General features: G+C 39.0%; 2 protein-coding genes across 3 annotated transcripts; both read right to left on the bottom strand.

Moving 5' to 3' along the window:
• Nucleotides 1-2,505: 2,505 nt before the first annotated feature.
• On the bottom strand, nt 2,506-7,500 carry vsig10l (V-set and immunoglobulin domain containing 10 like). Of its 2 annotated transcripts, XM_085471957.1 has the most exons (12): nt 7,276-7,500; nt 6,687-7,019; nt 6,134-6,412; nt 5,760-6,020; nt 5,289-5,531; nt 4,906-5,184; nt 4,099-4,191; nt 3,448-3,672; nt 3,228-3,347; nt 3,073-3,113; nt 2,776-2,862; nt 2,506-2,687 (listed from the first exon to the last, which is right to left on the bottom strand). In XM_085471957.1, the coding sequence occupies exons 1-12, from the start codon at nt 7,346-7,348 to the stop codon at nt 2,613-2,615; spliced, it is 2,109 nt and encodes a 702-aa protein (XP_085328083.1). In that variant the 5' UTR covers nt 7,349-7,500; the 3' UTR covers nt 2,506-2,612. The 2 variants fall into 2 exon arrangements, with proteins under 2 accessions (XP_085328083.1, XP_085328084.1); XM_085471958.1 differs by lacking the exons at nt 2,506-2,687; nt 2,776-2,862; nt 3,073-3,113 and having other exon boundaries at nt 3,285-3,366.
• A 1,295-nt stretch (nt 7,501-8,795) lies between these two features.
• On the bottom strand, nt 8,796-16,315 carry etfb (electron transfer flavoprotein subunit beta). The gene is made up of 7 exons (XM_085471956.1): nt 16,040-16,315; nt 13,774-13,932; nt 11,505-11,663; nt 11,326-11,388; nt 10,577-10,735; nt 10,170-10,381; nt 8,796-9,444 (listed from the first exon to the last, which is right to left on the bottom strand). The coding sequence occupies exons 1-6, from the start codon at nt 16,091-16,093 to the stop codon at nt 10,211-10,213; spliced, it is 765 nt and encodes a 254-aa protein (XP_085328082.1). The 5' UTR covers nt 16,094-16,315; the 3' UTR covers nt 8,796-9,444; nt 10,170-10,210.
• Nucleotides 16,316-16,711: the final 396 nt, after the last annotated feature.

The following is a 16,711-nucleotide window of genomic DNA, read 5'->3' as shown; positions in this document are numbered from 1 at the left end:
CGAAGCAGCAGTATTTGAAAAAAAATAGAGTGCATCGCAAATCTGGACCCATACGACATACGGCAGTGGAGTAAAGACCCAGACGACTTACCGCCACTGTCCTACCCCGATATCTTCACCTATCTTGTTTGTGGAGTAAGCGCTTACACTGCGAACCAGTTTCATAATTACAAGTCACTGGAGGCGCACATCCAATTTACAAATGGCTGGGTGCAAGATTTGGCTATTTTCAAGCCGCCAAACTCTTGAGTACGTCGTCAAAGTAAGTCAGCTGGAGTGCATCGAGTGAAATAGCCATTTTCCACCCCCCACCATAATTAATGTTATACATTTATCAGTAAACTGCTAAAATATCGTTATCATTTTATGTGCCCATAATTGTAAAGTAGATGCAAATTAACACATTGATAATCGGGCAAATTATTAACGCCAATTTGTGTCCTCCCTGTCCTCCTGCGAATCTTTACATAGCACACATGTCTGCAAAGTCACTCCATTTGATGTTTGATCGCAATTTCTATAACTTCCGAGACCACCAACGATAATATTATTCAGCTATAAAGTGTGATGTGAACATATTTAGAACTTACCGGAATGAAAATGTCTTGAGCACACCAGCTGATATCTGGAGACGTAACAGAACTTGATATCAGCTCGTCTCACGGCTGCTATCCAGGCTAGACGCCTTCGTTTGGTAATATCCAATACATGAGCTACTTCATGTTGCTTCCACGTTGGGAAAGCATAAAAAGACAATCCAAACTTATTCCCATGCCGGTCGGAAGATCGAACATTGCAGCCGAGCACACAGCAAGTACGAACCATGGCTATGCTTTCGCTCCTTACTTAGACCCCCAAAATGGCGGATCGGGCCAAAATCCTTTCCACGCCCACCCCCGTGACATCACGCTCCAAAGCCCTATATCAGGTGTGCATAATTATTAGGCAACGTCCTTTCCTTTGGCAAAATGGGTCAAAAGAAGGACTTGACAGGCTCAGAAAAGTCAAAAATAGTGAGATATCTTGCAGAGGGATGCAGCAGTCTCAAAATTGCAAAGCTTCTGAAGCGTGATCATCGAACAATCAAGCGTTTCATTCAAAATAGTCAACAGGGTCACAAGAAGCGTGTGGAAAAACCAAGGCGCAAAATAACTGTCCATGAACTGAGAAAAGTCAAGCGTGCAGCTGCCAAGATGCCACTTGCCACCAGTTTGGCCATATTTCAGAGCTGCAACATGACTGGAGTGCCCAAAAGCACAAGGTGTGCAATACTCAGAGACATGGCCAAGGTAAGAAAGGCTGAAAGACGACCACCACTGAACAAGACACACAAGCTGAAACGTCAAGACTGGGCCAAGAAATATCTCAAGACTGGTTTTTCTAAGGTTTTATGGACTGATGAAATGAGAGTGAGTCTTGATGGGCCAGATGGATGGGCCCGTGGCTGGATTGGTAAAGGGCAGAGAGCTCCAGTCCGACTCAGACGCCAGCAAGGTGGAGATGGAGTACTGGTTTGGGCTGGTATCATCAAAGATGAGCTTGTGGGGCCTTTTCGGGTTGAGGATGGAGTCAAGCTCGACTCCCAGTCCTACTGCCAGTTTCTGGAAGACACCTTCTTCAAGCAGTGGTACAGGAAGAAGTCTGCATCCTTCAAGAAAAACATGATTTTCATGCAGGACAATGCTCCATCACACGCGTCCAAGTACTCCACAGCGTGGCTGGCAAGAAAGGGTATAAAAGAAGAAAAACTAATGACATGGCCTCCTTGTTCACCTGATCTGAACCCCATTGAGAACCTGTGGTCCATCATCAAATGTGAGATTTACAAGGATGGAAAACAGTACACCTCTCTGAACAGTGTCTGGGAGGCTGTGGTTGCTGCTGCACGCAATGTTGATGGTGAACAGATCAAAACACTGACAGAATCCATGGATGGCAGGCTTTTGAGTGTCCTTGCAAAGAAAGGTGGCTATATTGGTCGCTGATTTGTTTTTGTTTTGTTTTTGAATGTCAGAAATGTATATTTGTGAATGTGGAGATGTTATATTGGTTTCACTGGTAAAAATAAATAATTGAAATGGGTATATATTTGTTTTTTGTTAAGTTGCCTAATAATTATGCACAGTAATAGTCACCTGCACACACAGATATCCCCCTAAAATAGCTAAAACTAAAAACAAACTAAAAACTACTTCCAAAAACATTCAGCTTTGATATTAATGAGTTTTTTGGGTTCATTGAGAACATGGTTGTTGTTCAATAATAAAATTATTCCTCAAAAATTCAACTTGCCTAATAATTCTGCACTCCCTGTATATATGTATATATATATGTGTGTGTGTGTGTGTGTGTGTGTGTGTGTGTGTGTGTGTGTGTGTGTGTGTGTGTGTGTGTACACATGTACACACACACACACACACACACACACACACACACACACACACACACACACACATCCATCTACAAGTGGAAATCTCAGTTCTCACATATAACAGACACACAGAATGACAGAAGAATAGAGATCCTTATTTTAGATATACAATATACAAAATAAATATACAAAAAGAGTTACCATCCACATCAATACACATGTTTTGGTTTTTTTTTTAAACTTAGACGGTTGTAGCAACTCTGGTAGGTGGAGGAGGGATAAATGCGGGCAGAGACACTGATTTTTCAGAGAGAGTCTAAAAGAAAAAAGAGAAAACCCTTATTTTCTGTGATAAATGGAAACAGTTACCCACTACATCTATTTATTCGTTATAGTAAGACTACCTTCTGTAACCTGTTGTAGTCAGGGGGGGACCTCAGCACTCCTTTCAGCATGTTATTCGCAGTGATATTTGGTTGGCTGTTTTTTACCTGTGGAGGACATGACATGCACAAAATGTAATCATCAAATATAACAACGATTCATTGTGCAATGTGAATTTTTTTTTTAAATAAACCAGGCTTCAACACAAATGCAATATGAGTACAGTGGGATAAATGTAAGTAGTTAAATGTAACTAGCAGTAAAACTATCCAGATAAATTCCTGCACATTAATTATGCTGTCTAGTGTATTTCAAACCTTATCAACTGCTCTGGGAACTGGATATCTTGGCTGATGACCTATGAAAAGCAAACATAAAAGTCCAAAGAAAAGCATCACAGTAAGTAAAGTAAATAAGTCAGTGTAAATGTGATTTATATTTAGTATTTAAATTCACATTTAAATTCACCTACTTTTGTTCCTGATGCAGTAGACACCAAGGTAGATGAGGCCAGTCAGCAAAAGAAGGAACAGAAGGCTGCAGGGGATGCCTGCTGCAATGCCAGCAATAGCAGGACCACTCAGTCCTTCACCTGCCATCAACACGACAGACTGTAACCAAAAATGTTACTACTGTAGGCTCATCACTAACAATGAGATAAGAGCTGTTTCACACAGACAGCTGTGCTATACCTGGACCAATTCGTTGGCTCTTAGATGGCTCTCCATTGGTCATACGAGCTTTGGGGATGACTTGAAACCAGTAGGTCAGCTTGGGATCAAGGAAAAAGATATCCGTACTCCTGGCAGAACCAGGTTTCTGCTGGATTGTGCGATATACATTTGAGCTGCTTTTAGTCAGAGGGGCATTGCGATTTTTGCTCAGAAGGTCTGGTCCTTTCATTTGGATGTCGAACCCTTAACAAAATCACACACAATTCTGTTTTGTAGCATCACAATTCACAGAGGAAACCAGTTAATTCTAGCAGATCTCTCAAGATTTCAGTGATCAATGTTAGAGCTTACTGAAACGGATAATTGTATATACATAAACTAGCCGATACTAGCCATAACCAAAACTGGCATTTGATTTTCCTAGTAGTTTCATCTTTAAAGTATTTTGCCCAAAACACAGCTCCATGTAGATGGTAGTTTCACAGACAACACATTATTTACACCCCTATCTTCTATTTTGAGTTTCTGTTTTCACACTAGCAGTATTCATTCACATGGGTTATGGAATATCAAAACAAGAAGGGTGAGTCTCTGTGTTTTTTCTTTAGAGATAATCTTGTGAAGATAAGTCAAACTAGCACATTTAAGACCTTCCCTTAATTTTAGTACCTGTAACAACAGACATAGATGGGACCTCCCAGGTCAACGTGACGATGGTTCCGTTTCGGTTAGGGAACAAACTGGAATCTGAGATGGATGGTCCTGGAAAAAGAGAGGGATTGTGAGAGTAGGGGAGATCAAGGAAGGGCAGAAGAAGGGGGGAGGCGAGGGTACACCAAAACTGAAGAGCTTTGTCTGAAAGGAAATTGCATTCTCAGGTATTACTTAGCTCTGTTTCTGAGGGCCCATTGTGCCTTTGTTTCAAGCAATGCGAGCAGTACTCCAAAGCAGCAGAATCCTTACATTTTAATGGCAAATATTTAACTTTAGAGTCGACACAAAAATGTCAAAATATGTTTAAATATTTTATTTTTAAGTGGATCTGCAAATAACAATTATTTTGATACCACTTTCTCAACTTTGATTTGAAAGCTCAAACTGCTTTCTAAACATTACTGCCTCAGAACTGAGAAAACAAGAAACTGTTGGTTGTTTTTGTTAGTTATTTTAATTATAAAACCAGCTGAAGATTTATGTCCTTACAATTTCACTCATCTGACTAATGTTTCCTTTACTGTTTTACATAGGTTTTTCTGAATACAATTTTATACTTTTATCTACCTAGTAGATGTGAATGTCGACTATTACTTTTAATTGCCAGTGTTATTACATAGTCAGACAGGTACATTTAAAGATCTGAGTAATCAACCCTTTTTTTAACAATTTATTTTAACTAGTAACTTCCATCACCTGTTAAACATGGTACTGTAAAAAATATATTTCTCTATAAAATTAAATTGAACAAGTGAGTTATACCTTGTAGCTGAATTTCTCTTTTCTTGCTGCCCAGAGGGTTCCTGCATGTGCAGGTGTAGTTTTGGAGAAGAAAGTTGCTGACATTGTAATGACGAATCATAAGCTGTGAGGTGTTGCTGCTGATCTGGTATGTGGACCCGTTGGTGACAGTCTCATTGCTACTGAACCATGACACAACAGCTTTAGGCGATGCCTCACTGAAACAGCGGACTGTCACCACTATTTTGCCCCCAGAGTCAACTGTGGTTCTCATAATTGGAAGGAATGCTACAGGACCACCTGGAGAACACAAGGTGCCTGTTTAGACTCGACTGCCAAAGTCAATAAAACACATTATGCATACATTATGTGGATTTGTTATGAGTTAAAAATTTAAAACTTGCTTGCAGTGATATTGCACTTATTATGTTCAACCGGGTGTTCTGCCATGCACTGGATTGTTTTCCCATTTAGATTATCTGATGCATTGACGGTTAAGCTGAAGTTCCCTGCTCCACTGCTGGAGTTGCTTAGCTCTGGAAAAGACAGCTGGGCCTGTGGGGTTCCCCCTACCCATTCACAGTGATACTGCAGGTTGATGGCATTCACTGACTGCACCGAGCACTCAGGATTGCCCACTGGCCGCTCTGTCCCAAGATAAAATGAATCTGTTATTATTGTCTGGGTACACGTTTAAATATTTTATTTAGAAATGAAAAATTTCTAAATAAATTCTAAATATAAACAGCATTAGATGAGCACTATGTTCTATGTACAGCAAACCATGACAAACTAAACTATAATTTTCAATCCAAATTGAGAACAATTTCACAAAAACATGACCTAAAAGATAAAATGTCTACTTTTCCACATACCATAAACAGTTAAGGTCATGTTCTTTTGGCGGCTTTCTTTTGTATCTTCATTGACCAGCCTGCATGTGTAAACACCTCCTTGACTGGTTTGTACATTTGTTAGATTCAGGACTCCTTTTAGGGAAATGATATTCCCACCAAAGACCCACTCAGAGATTGGCTGTGGGAATCCATTAGCCTGACAGGAGAGTTTCAAAGAGTCTCCTGCTAAATAAAAAGTCTGAAGTGGATGGGCCTCAAGTGTAGGCTCATCAGGTCCATCTATAACACACCATAGAGAGTTATGAGAAAACAGGGATATAAATAAAGAAACTTATACGTATATAAATAAAGAAGACTTTAAAACTGTAAAACTTTTAAACTGTTAAACTTACACTGCACAGAGACATTTTGAGATGCCGTTGCATTTCTGAAGGGGTTTGTCAGTAACACAGCGTACTCTCCTGTGTCATTTCGGTTTGGCCTGAGGATCACAAGACTATTTGCCTGTGTCTTCACTAAATAGTGTGAGCTGTTTTTTATTTCAATGCCATTGAAGAACCACATTTGTTGCTCAAACACTCCTTGGAGCATGCTATGCTGCAGGGTGAAGTTCTCAGTTCCCTCTTTGATAAGACCCGGCTGTGAGCTCAGAGTCAAGCTCTGGATGTATTCTGTAAATAAAAACATGAAAGGAAAGAAGAACCACTAGATGAATATATCTACTCTAGTGTACTGCCTTTCCTTTCTAATGCATCAGCCTTATTAAGACGGCAGGTACATATAAAAGATAAACTGCATAACTTCTCAAATGTCAGATTTCATTTTTTAATTTTCATTTATGGTTTGTCTCAAATATTTAAACAGTTAATATTTAAAGAGTTATATTTAACATTTTATCTAAGCCATCAACAACAGCACGTCTTCCAGCCAGATATGCCCACTCACCAAATATTTTAAGAGTGAAAGTAGTTGAGGCTTTACTCATTCCAGATTTAACCATTTCGATGGTGTAGTCACTGGTGTAGTTAAGTGGAACATTAAAAAAGGTGAGATTTGCACTTTGTTTGTCTATCCTGATTACACTACTGAAAGTTGCAGCTACAGGTGGATCAGCACTGGAGTTTATAGTCCATGTAGCAATATTTAAAACCCCCTTAAACCAACTAACAACTGGGTCAGGGGCACCACTGAAGGACACAGCCAGAGTCACGTTTTCGCCAGCTAAAGCATTCACCAGACTGGGACCAGCAGGAGAAACCAGCAGTTCACAGCGGGCACCTGTGAGGATGTAGCCAAGTAACTGAATTAGAAAGGAAATTGCAAGGTCACGCAATAAGTCTGCTAACATCAAAATAATGCCAATTAAACAGAATTACTGTCGTTTAATCTTACAATCAGGAACAATGCTGTCGTTACAGAAACGCACAACAAAGCCCTCTTTTTCTAACCCTAAAAATGACACAAAAATTTCTAATACTAACAAACAAAATCACACAGATAAGTGTCATAAGGCGTAACTACGCTTTATTCTCACCTTGGAAAGTAAAAAATGATAAAATGGCCAGAAACAACGAGCTTAATCTCTTGAATTCCTTTACACAAGGCATTTTTTGTAAAACTTTAAGCACGCTTGTTATTAGAAGCAACCGTTTGCATTTCCAGTATAAAAGCAGAGACGAAAAACAAAAACGTCTTGTAAAGTCCTAAAGCGCTAACTTCTGTATCAGCGGAAGCTCCAGCGGACAACCAGGCGCGTGAGTATCCCACCTGTACCAACTCGGATTGTGCATGTGAGGCCACGCCCCTTACGTAATTACACACAACAGCCCCTTTATTTGTATCTGCTTGCTGATAAAATAACATATCAACATTTCCTTAATACAACTGGTATAAATATACCACGTATATTAACTAAAGAAGAGGTGGAGAGAACGTTTAAGTAACAACTTTACCTGCGTCACCATAGTTCCGGTACCCTCATCTTAGCAGTCAATGACGTATGCTAATATGGGAAAGTCAAGAGGCCTGCCTGTCCATGCCCGTGTTCATACAGTACCCAGTTTTCAATCACATACCTATGTGCTAAAAAAAAACACCAGGCTTTTTGTATGGAGACCAAAACATAAAAAAGGTGACATTTGTAGTTTGGAATAAATCAATCAATTGAGTATATCAAAACAATAAATCTGTAATAAAGTACTACAATAACTAGGTTATATTTTGAAATTGTGCTGTAAAGTGTAAAAAAACCAAAAGAAAACACATTTTCAAGGTTTATTTGCAGGTTACTTTTACAATTTCTCAGTTTATTCTTATTTTTGTAAAGGAGGAGGCAGTTTTTGCTGTTTTATTCTAAGCAAACAATGTTGGAACGTCTTCTGAAACCTGGATTCCATTTTTCTTTTCACAGGTGCTCTAATAATACATTACAGATTAAAGACACATGACCTAAGAATCACGCTTTTACTAGTCTTAAAAACACAAAAAAAAAAAAAAAAACAAGTATTAGGACCACACTTAAGATTAAACTCGAAACACTAGTTTGAGATTAAACCTGTTGTTTTAAGTCAAAAACCTACACAGGTACTATACCACTATACCCTTTACAAAATGCCTTTTGTAGACAGGTTAGAAGAGAAAAATAAATAAATAAAAATAAAAAAATAAAAAAAATAAAAAAGAAGAAAAAAAAAATCATACTTAGGAATCAGTTTTGGTAACTTGGAAATTATTTGTCTTTTACCACATAAATACAATATGGTGGTAAATAAGGCACGATAAGAGATCTGAGCAACACATTTTGGACTATAACTAGTAAAACAGTATTTAGCATTAATATTTAGCATTTCAAGTTTAATCTCAAAATTTCAAAACAAACAATATTTTTTGTGTCACTAATACTCTGCGTACAAAATGAACATCAGAATTAAAAATTAAAAAAAAAAAAAACTGCTGCCATTTCACAGGTTTTAAAAAATGCCTTGCAGACTAAATTTAAAGGATAAGATGAAACTACTGTAAACGCAAAGGAAACGCCAAGAGACCAGACACAGCTGTAGATATGAAAAAGACTGGCTGCTTTATTGTTATTGTGATGTTCTGTACAATCAAAAGAGAACTTAGGCGCTTACGGTAAAATTCCAATTTAGGATCACGTTCCCCTGCTCATACTGAGAGACACCGTCTAGTCAATCCTTGAACTCGGTCACAGTAGTCAAGATATTAATGCTAGCAGACATCTTCAAATCAACATGTTGGGTGGTTCTGTATTTACATACGTCATTTACAAAAATTGCACCTCTTAACATGTCTGACTACAGATATAAAAGAATTAACAGATGAGGATGAAGCAGCTGAAATGCATCAAACTGGTGAAGTTTGGGTACAGTTCAATACAAACAGCAACATGAGTGATGGGAAGATTCTGGGTTTAAATTACTGCATAAACACCGCTTTTTATAGCATTGTGATATAATGAAACAAATGAACTACTCTGCAAGTTCAAATGCATACACAAGACAAGATTATTCTTTTGGGCTTGTCTGACTGCAGGACAGTGTGTCTCAATATTTTTCCACTTCTATCAGTACCTCCCCTGCATATCCTCAGGAGCCACAGTTTCAAACAGAGGGATTAGACCAACACATAAGCTTGTCCTGTGGTTGGGCTTATGTAGTTCAGTCTCGTTATTCATTAGAGAGTCCTGCAAGGAGAGAAAATAACATAGATAAGTAATTCAAGACAAGAGTAGCAATTAGCATCTTTAATTACTTTTTCTTTAATAGCCACAAGACACACAATATCATTTGCTATAACAAAATAAATGTGACTTTTTTCCCCCTCAAAATGAGATGAGATTGTTATAAAAAAGGATATTAATGGTCTACACAAACAATTTTATCATTCATCACAAGAGTTAATTTTACTGCACTCTTAAAAAGTTGTAATCAAGAGGTAGATATAGGTCTATTGTGGATAATTAATTTGTGGTATGCAATTTTCTTTTACCAATTCATTAATGATGCATTGTTCCTTTTCCCAGAATACCTTAAAATTAAAAATACTCTATTAATCTCTTTTTGTAAAAAAGGCCTGTTATAATTACTTGATATAATAAAAAATTAATACCTTTTTTCAAACAAATATAGTTTAGAGTTTGCACAGAAATATAATTGTGGGATTTTTAAGATATAGATACAGGTGGAAAGGTCATAAATGCATGAAACCTATTAATACTAATACATGGGATCACCAGCCGAGAAGATCTAGCATACGTTGCTGAGGCACACTGGCAAGGGGAAAGAAAATGAAAATAGTAGGTGAGCTAGAAGGTGCTTAGTCATGCCAGAGAAAATGACCCTGATGTCTTTAAAAATGTAACTTTTTGCTCAACTTTCTGATGAAAACTATTAATTCACTGATACTCACCTCTGTTAGGTTCTGCACTCCCAGCTTATATGCTTAAGCCTCTATACCCTCCCTGCCTCTTTCAGTTTGACCACTAGGTCTTCCACTGTCTCCACCTTCATCCCTGCCTGCCTCTGTGGAGGCTCCTCCACTTTCAACACCTCCAACCGTGAAGTCACGTCCACCCCCAAGTCTGCAGGCTTCACAGTAACAATCTTCTTCTTCTTGGCTTTCTGAAACAAGTTATGCACAAAGGGTGAATAAAATAATTACTCTTCTTTTTAACTACTTTATAGCAGGTTAGGTCTTAAAGGTAAACCCAGCAATTACAGTCAGAACCCGTCTCTAATCTTGTCCCAGAAATCAGCAACATGATCTTAATGACTTTTTAGCATCTTTCGTTTCTGAACATCATTTCAGCTGCTTACCATGATATTAGGCAGTGTGGCATATCTGGGGGTGTTGAGTCGAAGGTCTGCAGTGATCACTGCTGGTGTGTTGATCTTAATATGTTCCAGACCACCATCGATTTCTCTGACCAAATTAATCTTGTCTCCTTCCAAGGACACCTCTGATGCAAAGGTACCCTGCAATGTGAAGATACGTATAATTTCACAAAATAAATACATTAAAAAAAAAAAAAAAAAAATCACAGTAGGATCTCCCCTGGGAACTGTTCCTCTATTTTCATCTGCTACCCATTATATGGGACTCAGTTAATACCATCTGCTGGTTTGCTAGTGTAACTACAACTACAAATAATCTTGACTACAGGAGTAATGTATGTAACCCAAATTTATAAACAATTTTTGACATTTACATTACAATGTCTGTCTATCCAAGTGCCCAACCTGGACACTGTAAATAAGATTAAAATGCTCCGTTTTAACCAGCCAAAGGAGAACTTCACTCCATCTATCCAGGCAGCCTTTGACTTTGGATTTGTTGATATGTGCAGGACTACTGTGGATCTTACTGACGCAAACTAGTGTTTACCAACTTTGATAAGGTTAGTGAAGGCTATTGGGAACAGGAACATATCCTCTTATCATTACTGCTATACAACACCCACGAAGAAACAGAAAATCTACAAAAAAAAGAAAAGAAAGAAAATAAACTGATACCTACATAATTATGGGGTCAAATATCTCAGTGCTACTATTTAAGGTAGTCTTACCTGAGGCCAGTCCAGTAAAGCTGCTGTCATCTGGCCAGTCTGATTGCAATCATCATCGATGGCCTATGAAATAAACACAAGTCCTTAATTACTTAACAGCAGTGCAAGTATTCTTTAGAGTACGCAAACTAAGAACGCAATTTGAGAGAGTGTGAGGAAAATAAACTGAAATCTTTAACCTGTTTGCCAAGGAGAATAAGCTGAGCATCCTCCTGTTTGGCAAGAGCTGCCAGGATCTTAGAGACCTGAAGGGGTCCCAGGTTTTCATAGTCTTTCCCACTCACATCTACATGAATGCCACGGTCAGCCCCCATGGCAAGGGCAGTACGGATGGTCTCCTGAGTTAGAAAAAACACATGTAAGAGAACTTTTCTTTGGCTTGATGTTTGATGACAACCCTGAAATTATAATCGTTGATAACCTTAAACATATTAAAAGTACATTTATGTTAACATCATAATAATCACTTTCTGCTTACTGTGAGTCTGACAGGTTATATGCATGGGATTTCAAAAGTTCTTTTACATGTAAAATAATACACCTGAAAAAAAAAAGTAGATAGATATCTATCTATCTATTAGGGGTGCAACGATATTCGTATCGATATTGAACCGTTCGATACAGTGCTTTCGGTTCGGTACGCATATGTGTCGAACAATACAAAATTTGTAATTTATTTTATCAACTTTCCTTCTGACGATGCTGTCTGTGTTGAGCGCTCAGTGAATCTGCGTTCGACTGCTCCGCCTAGGGTCGACAGTGCAGCCTAGGCGGAGTAGTCGAACGCAGATTCACTGAGCGCTCAACACAGACAGCATCGTCAGAAGGAAGAGCGCAGGGCAAGCTAGCGAGACAGAAGTTAAGCTCCCCTTACAACATGGACCTCCCCCACCCTCATTCAGATCTGGCCTTTGGAATTATTTTGGTTTTCATGTGACGTATGACCCTGAAGGTAAGCGAGTCATGGACTAAAGTAAAACAGTATGTTGGATGTGCCATGCAATGCTCAATTACATGGGTGGGAACTAGTGTGTTAGCGCAGTTAGCTCGTTAACGTGTTGGCCGTCTAGCCCCATGCACGGGGCGATCGGCGGTAGCTCGTTAACGGAGATTTGCCGTGCTGTGGCGTTAAGGTCATTTCAACGAGATTAACCTGAAAGCACTAGTGGGAACACAATGAATATGACTGCACATTTACGCCGACATCATCCTAGTGCAAAGACAAGTGGAAGCAGAAAAAAAACAAGCAAGCATGCTACTAACTTTAGCCGAGTCATTTAGACAGCTGTTTAATATGCTGCTGAGAATATAGCCCAGAAGAAGCGGATAGTATAGCTTTTATTTTGGAAAGAGACATTTCTCTGTAATAAACTCTCTTTTCCAAAGATGAGTGATTCCTCAATCAGATACAGGGCTTGCAATATCGCTAGCCCGACGTCCCGGAGCTAGCGATTTTTTTCAGTCGGGCTACCAAAATCTATCTCTGCCCTGCCCGTCGGGCTTTTGTAGGAAGGAAAAATATATGTCAATGCTTCTGCATTCTTTCGGAAATGTAGCTGGGTAATTATGTCATTGGCATCGGTGAGCCACTGTCAATATGTGACGTATTGAAATTGCGTTTGAATTTGCGCTTGTTTTTTGCTTTCACTTTGCAATCGTGCGAACTGTGTATAGAGAGCGACAGCACTGATCTGTGAGTGATGATAATTTGTGCACCAATTCCTCTGACATCGTCTTATTAATTGTTAGCTTACTATGCAAACATGACAAGTGAAATCTCCCGCAGCTTAAACATGTGAGAGGTTGATCGCGCAGAGAATCGCTGAGCTTATGTGAGTGCGTGTGTAAAAGCAGCAGGATATATATTTGACTACGATGACCTGGATGACTGAGAACCTTCACAGACAGATATATATATTTTAGTTCTGCTGAGCCAAATAAGACAGGTCAGGGTGAAGAAGTGACAGCCAAAGAAAAGCCTACCACAAAAAGGAGAAGTTATGACAAATCAGACTATAAGGCAAAAAGAAAGTGCAGCTTTATGGTTTCATGGACAAAAGAATTTCTGTGGCTGCAATATGACGAGCTAAATAACCAGGGCTGCACATAAGTGGTCCGCAGGTGCGCATTCGCTGTCAAAATAAAAAACACGCACAAGGGTTAGGGTTAAATTTAAAAACTGTACTTTTGAGTTAAAATATATATTTATAATTTTAATAAATGACAAATTAAAAAGGCATGAACATTTTTTTGTATCGAAAAAATATCGAACCGTGACACCAAAGTATCGAACCGAACCGTGAATTTTGTGTATCGTTGCACCCCTACTATCTATCTATCTATCTATCTATCTATCTATCTATCTATCTATCTCAACTTGCAGCAGCTCCAAAAAACTCCAAAAAGCAGTTAACTTGCTAAATTACTGTCTCGCCCCAGCTCATTCACCTGCGACTGCTGTGGCCCACAGCTGACAGCCACAACCTCCTTAATAAGCTTCTTCTCCTTCAGCTTGACCGCCTCCTCTACAGCAATCTCACAGAAGGGGTTCATTGAGTGCTTAACGCCATCTGTCACCACGCCAGTGTTGTCTGGCTTCACACGGATCTGTGGAGAAACAAAACAATAACACGGGGTCACTACAGAGGAGCTAAATTAAAGAAACCTGTCAAACACAATGACAGAAGCTTAGAAATGAACCGAACCAATACAAGGTGTTAAAAAGGTAAATACATCTAGTGATGGATATTTAAACAGATTTAATCTAACTGGCAGAAAACCTTTAACTAATCTTATCTTTTTTAAAAATTGGTCTGAAATAACCAATTCTGACACCACTGGCATTGATGTGCTACTATAATCACTTCTACTCTTTTGGAAAGTCACAAAGGTAGCACTGTTGCTGGCACTGGGCAATAAGGCCTTGCTTTGGAGCTGCTGCGACTTCCATGCCAAATTGAGAAAAAGTATATACATCTCAAGGGACTGGGCAGGGTGTTGAGGAAAAGGTCTTCCACAATTGTGGCCAGGATATTTGCAGTATATTAATGATTTTTTTATTGTCATTGTATGACAATAAAAAACATTAAATTAAATTAAAATTAAAATAAAAACATTAATAAAAAAATAAGAAAAACCTAGTGGCTTTAACATTTCTGTGAATGGACCCTGCCATAAAGTCAATATAATGCAACTTCACTTATACAGAACACTTACCAGTTAAAAATTCAATTCTTGCAGTAATCAGTCAGTCATATAAAACACGAGTGATAAAATATAAAATAACATCAGAACACTTACACTGACATTGTGGAGGACTATAAATACCTTGGAGTACACACTGACAATAAACTGGACTGGGCTAAAAACACCACAGCACTTTACAGGAAGGGCCAGAGTCGTCTCTATTTTTTGAGGCGACTGAGGTCCTTCAACATCTGCCAGAAAATGCTGAGGATTTTCTATGAGTCTGTTGTGGCCAGTGCGATCCTCTATGCTGTTGCATGCTGGGGGAGCAGGCTGAGGGTCGCAGATGCCAACAGACTTAATAAACTAATCCGTAAGGCCAGCAATGTTGTGGGGATGGAGCTGGACTCCCTCAAGGTGGTGTCGGAGAGGCGGATGCTGTCCAAGATAAAGACAATGTTGGATAACACCTCCCACCCACTCCATGACATGCTGGTCAGTCACAGGAGCACGTTCAGTGAGAGACTGAGATTACCGAAAAGCACCACTGAACGACACAGGAAATCATTCCTGCCTGTGGCCATCTCCCTGTACAACGCATCCACTTAACACACTGTTTGCTGCTACAACTACACATGTTTCTTTTCCAACTATTTATTTATGAGTGACTTATGTATGTATGTATGTATGTATGTATGTATGTATGTATGTATGTATGTATATATATGTATATATTGTACTATTCTTAGTTAGTGTATTGTCTGTCTTGTCTTAATGTTGGTTTAAAATGGAGCACTGTAACAAAAAATAATTTCCCCCAGGGATCAATAAAGTATTCTGATTCTGATTCTGATTAATCTGACATTGCAAGCACGCGTGGGCATTTCCCCAAACTGCACACAATTTAAAATGGGAAAAAAATAAATAAAGCCAATGCTCTGAAAGTACTGACCTCTTCCTATCAGACCGCTGAAGATATAGTAATCATAGTCGCTTTAACACTGTGCGGATCCTGCTGAGAGCAGCTCAGGCAGGACTGTTCTTGCTGCAACATACACCAGCTAGTATTGCTTATTGATTATGGTGCTGTACCTCAACTGAAGGGTAATGTTAAACAGTCAAAAATATTCCCATTTGAATAACTGTTCCTGCAACATACACGCCTGGCTTACAAACTACTTTAAAATTTGGGAAAGTCACTGCCCAGTTTGCATGGAAGTTATGCCAGAGGTTCAAACAGACATGTTATACAACTTGCAAGAAGTCGTTTGCTGCCCTGCTAAACACAAACTCAGCTTCTCAGTATTGTGCATTAAATAAATGAATACATGAATTTGGCTAGAGACAAACAACTTATCTGTCAAAATAATATGACCGGTCAGTGGTGTGGTGTTGCTCTTGTTTCCACAACCAACTGACGATTTTAGGCTAACATTAGCTAGCAGAGCACAGAATGTCAAATAAGTGAGCAAAGAAAAAAACCTTTAAAATCGCGAAAGAAAATAGGTAATTTGACCTAAGATATTACCTTAACTGCATAGTCAATGACACGCTTAACTCCGACGAGAACACGGCCAGACATTGTAGCTGAAACGTTTAAATATAACAGACAGCTAGCGTTACACAGTCACCGCAATGAACCTTCACTGAAGAAGCAGTCGGAATTATTTCAGGGTGAAACCAGAGGAGAGACTAAAGTGACCGCCCCCCACTCTAGCCAATGAAATGTTGGCATTATCCAGCGTTGTAGGTTACGATTGGCTGTCGTGTGTAAGTTGGTTGCTAAACTCAACAAAAAGTCGCCGGTCGCCGCAATTTCGTTGATTGAATAACAGTTCGAACTTACTGCGATTGTTGCTGAATGACACTTATATCACTTCCATTACTATCGTAATGAATATCTTATTGATCAACTTGGTTAAAATGAGTGAATTACGATGAACCACATACTAATCACACGGTGCCTCACATATCTATGTAATAAACAAAACCCAGAGAAGAAGAGTTCCGCTTATATGGGGCAAAGGTCACGAATAACAGAGTGACATAATGACAATCATATTGAGTGTCAAAAAACGTTTTAACTCCACCTGATAGACGATAAGTCAGTGTACTCCTAGTGCCAGTCCCTGGCTAAATGGGTTGGGTTAGATCAAAAAGGTCATTCAACATAAAGTTTTACCAAATCAAGCATGCGGAC

The sequence above is a fragment of the Copadichromis virginalis genome, linkage group LG11 (genome assembly GCF_057382275.1).
Source record: "Copadichromis virginalis isolate Kocher_CV1m ecotype Utaka linkage group LG11, C_Virginalis_male_GT1.1, whole genome shotgun sequence".
Lineage (NCBI taxonomy): Eukaryota > Metazoa > Chordata > Actinopteri > Cichliformes > Cichlidae > Copadichromis > Copadichromis virginalis.
Note: the sequence above shows the minus strand (reverse complement) of the source record. Positions and strands in the feature narration are given on the sequence as shown.